A 5,252-nucleotide genomic window follows, 5' to 3' on the forward strand; every position below is an offset into this window, starting at 1 on the left:
TGGCCTGGGGGGGCGGGGCTGTAAGTGGAGGATAGGGCAGCGCCCAACCTGGCCGCCGCCTTCTCTCTGTGGAAGAGCCCGGGAGGCACGGGCACAGGGCTGTCGAGGGAAAGCTGGACCCGCGGGAAGCGCGGAGGTGGCGGGCCTGCCGGCGGGGCCTCCTAACCGCACAGAGCCGGCGGCTGTAGGAAGACGGACTCAGCGATCTCTGCACGGCCCGGCCCGGGAGAAATCAGGGCCACAGGAGAGAGAAGGGCGGCCGCCAAGGATACACGGAGTTCCTTCGACGTTCTTCCTCCGTGTGTTTGAGAAGCCTACCATGTACGATGTCACCCTAGCTTTTAAATGCGGAACAGGGTAGGTCGAGTGGTGGCGAAGTGGAGATGTTTAGCAGTCTCCCCAGAAGGCTTCAAGGACAGAGTACTAACTGGACACTCTGGGACCGTCTGGGGAGCAGCAGGTGGACACTGGGCACAGGTGAGGTCGGGGTCGCCCACCTTCTACTGGCGGGAGCTAAGTAGTGCTGCTGGGGAAGGGGAGACGCCGAGGGGTGCTGGCGGGACTCGGGGCAGGTGGGCGAGCCGGGGCCAGAGGGAGAAAGACAAATCAAAGTTCACCCTCCTGCTCCTTAACAGAAAGAAGCAAGTCATAAAATAAAACGCATGTGTGTATGCTGCATAACGTACGGCGAATACGAGCACGCAGGAGGAGAAGCCCGCCCCGTCCTGGATATCCTGGGTCTGCGCGCCCTCGGGCAGGTGCTGTGTGTCTCCCGGAGTCGCTGGCCGTTTGGCGGCCTGGCCCTCTCAGGTATCTGCCCGGCCAGGCCAGGGCTGGGCCTCAGGGAAGACCCTCCAGTGTGGAGGACGGAGAGCCTGGAGGACACTCTGGGGCTCCGAGGGGTGGTTTTAAACGCTATCCGAGGGCCCTGAGGCACCTCCCGGCCCGTCTGCGGGGAAGAGGAAGTACAAGTCCTCTGCACGCTTCCCAAGATGCACGGGTCCGCCTGCCCCCTGGGCAGACCCTTCGTCCAACAGTGGCACACAGCAGACGTGCCATCAATCGTGGCTGTTATGACCTTTACTAATAAGCCCTAATGACCTGACACTGATGACCTTCGTATTGTTTTCTCCACTTTGTAGGTGAAAAGAATGAGGCCCGGCGTGTCCAGAACCGGCTGCATGCGGCAGCGAGTAGTAGAGCCAGGCTGACTCTTCCTGGGACACAGTAGCTAAAGCTGTCCTGGTGCTGGACCTGACCGTTCCTCAGTGACGCTGGGGCCTGACTCGCAGGAAGCCGATGGGCGACGGGTTTGGGTTAGCGGGGAGGGCGGTCCTGTAGTGGGGCCTGGAATGCTACTGCCGGGATCCAAGATGACGAAGTGACCGAGCTGCAGCAAGAGCTGCTCTGGGTAATAGGAAACAGGAAACCATGCCACGCGGCGATGTCCCCCCGGAGGACTAGATTCAACCACCAAGCCCCAGGAGCCAGTGAGCTTTGGCAGCTCCAATCCGACGAGATGGCCGAGTTGGCCTGCAGGAGCCCCAAGACCCAGGGCGGGGGCAGGCCACTGGTCTGCAGCTGGGGACAGCTGTGGGAGCAGCTCCGGGAGCGGGGTACTAAAGCAGCCCCGTGACCAGAAAGCGTGAGGAGGTGGTCAGCTGGCAAACTGTGTCATGAACGTTTGTCCCAAACGAGGAGATTCCTACTCCCGAGGACTTCCTGTGGGAGGCTCTGACAGTGCCCACGTGACGGCCTGCAGGAGGCACATTGTGTCCTACCTGCCAGAGGAGCTGTTTGACTATTCACTTTTGAACTAAAATCTTAAAATTTGGGCAGCACTTGTCAGTTTACATGTGACCTCACATAAGTCCTGCCTCAAGTCTATGAAAGGGTACAACTGCCCTGACTTCACAAATGATACCAGGACAGCTAAGGTCACTCACTAACAGCAGGTAAGAGGGAAGGCCAGACAATGGGGCTCCCAACTCCAGGCCAGGGGAGGGCCCACACAGGTCATGGTCCTGGCCCCACTGCTCCCCGCTGTGCGAGCCCAGGGCAGCTTCCCGGCCCTGAGTCTTGCTTTCCTTACCTACGAAATGGACACAGCCTCCCAGGGTGGCTGTTAGGACTCAGCGAGATAAGTGCATGGCAGGGGATCACACAGCCGTGCCACTGGGTCCCCACAGGGCTACTGCTGGTAATCTCGGGAGGGGGCTGGAGCAGATGCCCTCTCTGGGCTGGTGTGCAGAGTGATTCTGGAGTTGAAGATGGGCATGGAGACTGAGAACAGAGACCTGGGCTGACCCTGTCCCGCCCCACGGGCCGCTGGTGACCCTGGTGACTTCTGCAGCCTGTGTGGTTCCTGACCTCACGCTCACTGCTCACCCACCCTGTAGGTTTTTGCTGGCCCCTAAGTGAATGAAAGCCAATAATGACTTCTTTCAAACAAAACAGAACAAAATGACTTCTCTGCTGGAGGAAACAGGAGCTTTCCCACCTCCTCCCACCCGGTATTCTGGAAGCTTCAGCCAGAGTGAAAGGGAAAGAAAAAGCCGTCTTTACACCGGCCTCCAGCTGAGGGTGGGAGAGCTGGCGGTGGGCAGTTTCTGGAAGAAACTTCAATATTAAGGGTTTCCCCGTTGTCAACCAGAACCTGCTTGGGACTTTCCAGAGGGGTCAGGGGCCTGGCAGTGACGCAGATGTTTGCATTACATGCTTCAGATACAGTTTCCATCACTCCCGCTGTGATGTTCCAACCCGCAAACACACACACACACGGTTCCCAGTCAAATGCCAACGGCTTTGTGGGGCGGCGTGGGGACTGCACATATGCTGTCGGTTCAGTACCGAGTAACAGAGGTGTGGCCCTGAGGAATAAGGAAGCTCCAGCTAGCTCCTACTTCACGTTTCTCTGGTGACTCGACAAATATTTACTGAGCGCCCGCTGCCTGCTGGGCCAGGCGCGGCACACCGGGGCTGGACAGGACTGTCCCACAGAAGGACATTTATCGATTCTGTGTCTCAGTGAGAGCTCTCCGGGAGAAAAGTGGCCCCTAAGCCCCACACTGGCAGTGGCTGCTCATGGCCCTAAGCCCCACTGGGTTCCGGCAGCGGGTACTTGGTCAAGCTGGTCATTCCCCCGGGCCTTGTCCTTCGCGTCTGTAAAAGGAACACACCGCTCTCTCCCAGTGAGAATTAAAAGGAGAAAGCAAGCAAAGCCTCCGGCCCGGCTCCTGGGATACAACTGGTACTCAGAAATATACTAATTTTTTTTTCTACTGTTTAAGTGTAACTTGAAAAAAAATTGCCATGACATTGCTTCCAGAACAGAATGGTGGTGAGAAAAGAAGGAAGGAAAGAAAAAGAAAAAAATCCCAAAGTTCTGGTTCAACGAAAGGACGGACACAAACGGAACGAATTCGACCGCTGTCTGGAAACAGGGACAGGCGGCCTCGAGCTAGCAGAGGGCAGTGACTAGTCCTGGACCTCAGTGGCCCTGGGGCAGCACGATGGCATGTGCGTGCGTGTGTGTACCCCCGTGCGCGTGCCCGTGCGTGGGGATCTGCCCGGGGCAGCACTCACCTTGGTCTTGATCTGCTTGGCCGTGTCCGTGAGGAAGATGGAGGAGTTGGGGTCGCTGGCGCTCATTTTGGTCTGGGCCCCCTGCAGGGCGGGGAAGAAGGTCGAGTGCAGCAGGGCTGGTTTGGGGTATCCGATCCTGGGGGCTACGTCCCTCGTCATCCTGAAGTAAGGGTCCTGTGGGGAGAGGGGTGTTTTGAGGGTGGCGGGAAGAAATGCGCCAGCTTGTAGCCCGTGGACACCTGGGGGCCTTCGCGGCAGACCCCAACTTCCAGCCAGTTTACAGAATCGACTCTTCACCCTGCTGCCCTCCAAAGCCACCTTCTCACTGGAGAGCGCAAGGACCCTCCTGTGACAGCCCAGACCGATGACACCCCGCTCTGCCTCCTGACCTGGTCGATGGCACAGGGGATGAGGCACTGGACATCCGTCTTGTCTTGGAAGATCTGAGGGAATGAGTTGCTGAAGGAGGGAGCAGCCTGGATGGCGGGAAAGCTGATCTTCCCTGAAAGTGAAGACGACACCTTCACACTCGAGACCAACTCTTGTCCCATTAATTAACCCAGTGAGAGAGGAACAAAAACAGGCTTTCTTCCCTTTGGAAAAGTAATAATCTCTGCAGAAAACTACAGAAAAGTCAAAGGAAAAAATCTAGAGCCCGATTCACGTCTCTTCCATGTTCCCTCTGCTTCTGCGCACTTCAGCTGTGACCGGTCTAGTTTCGCCCTCGTCTCTTCCCGATGCAGCATTTGACCATGAGGGTAAACACATCCCATCCTGTAAACGCACGGCCTGGCACTTCAGCATTCTGTACCCGCTGGGCATTTAGGCTGCCCCTCACTTTTTGATTTTATAAATCACGATATCTTGATACATAAAACTGTTTTCAACACTTGGGATGCTGTTGTTAACACTGCTGCTGCCATCTGCTTAGACCTGCAGAAGGAGGATTTTTGGAACCAAGGGTGTGGACCTGTGGATCACTGTGGACAGGTGGTGCCAGTCTACCCGGCCAGGCCCCTCGGGCCGTGGTACTGGGGTACTTGGGGACAATCAGGCCTACGCTGGAAGCAGGCGTGGGAAGCTGGAAGTCGTCCAGACCCTTCCCTACTTTCTCCTAAGCCTTAAGACGGACGCCTGAGGAGCGGGCGGGCTGGCACCCGGAAGCAGCTGCACACGGCTCAGGAAAGTGGCCGAAGGCATCACGCCAGCTCCTGCGCTGAGGAAAACCACCTCTGGGTTTGCTATTTAGAGACAAATCGCAAATGTCACCACATCAGCGACAGCTCAGGCCCAGGGCTGGTCCTCTTACCAATGCAGTCACTGTCCGTGAAGCCGAAAATGCCTTTTGCCTGGTTGAAGGTGACGTGCTTCTGAATCTTCACCACATTCTTGTAGAAGCTGGGGCTCGCCCTGCGAAGAAAGAATCAACCGCGCCCAGTGGGTGCCTTCTGGGTGGCCTTCCGCTGAGGGCAAAGCGGCAGGTGGTGAAAACCTCGGGGCGACACCACTGGGGACGCTGGCTGGGGACAGAGGTGCCCAACAGCCCTGGTGGGCAAGGACACTCGCCGCAGGCGAAGCAGACACGCCTTTCCCTGTGGAGTGGACCCAAGGGTGCGAACCGGGGTGAAACCAGCGCAAGATGACAAGCAACCCAGGCGAGGGGGACA

At 57.6% G+C, this 5,252-nt stretch overlaps 1 protein-coding gene across 1 annotated transcript in view; it reads right to left on the reverse strand.

Annotated features, from left to right (window-relative positions):
* Positions 1–5,252, reverse strand: part of WARS (tryptophanyl-tRNA synthetase) — a 26,541-nt gene that overhangs the window by 2,903 nt on the left and 18,386 nt on the right. The window contains exons 8-11 of the mRNA XM_025042123.1: positions 4,895–4,995; positions 3,975–4,087; positions 3,479–3,759; positions 2,501–2,525 (exon numbers count right to left, since the gene is read on the reverse strand). Coding sequence (XP_024897891.1) covers positions 2,501–2,525; positions 3,479–3,759; positions 3,975–4,087; positions 4,895–4,995 — 520 coding nt within the window. The remainder of the gene's footprint in view (positions 1–2,500; positions 2,526–3,478; positions 3,760–3,974; positions 4,088–4,894; positions 4,996–5,252) is intronic.

This window comes from Pteropus alecto, unplaced genomic scaffold (assembly GCF_000325575.1).
Source record: "Pteropus alecto unplaced genomic scaffold, ASM32557v1 scaffold8, whole genome shotgun sequence".
Taxonomy (NCBI): domain Eukaryota; kingdom Metazoa; phylum Chordata; class Mammalia; order Chiroptera; family Pteropodidae; genus Pteropus; species Pteropus alecto.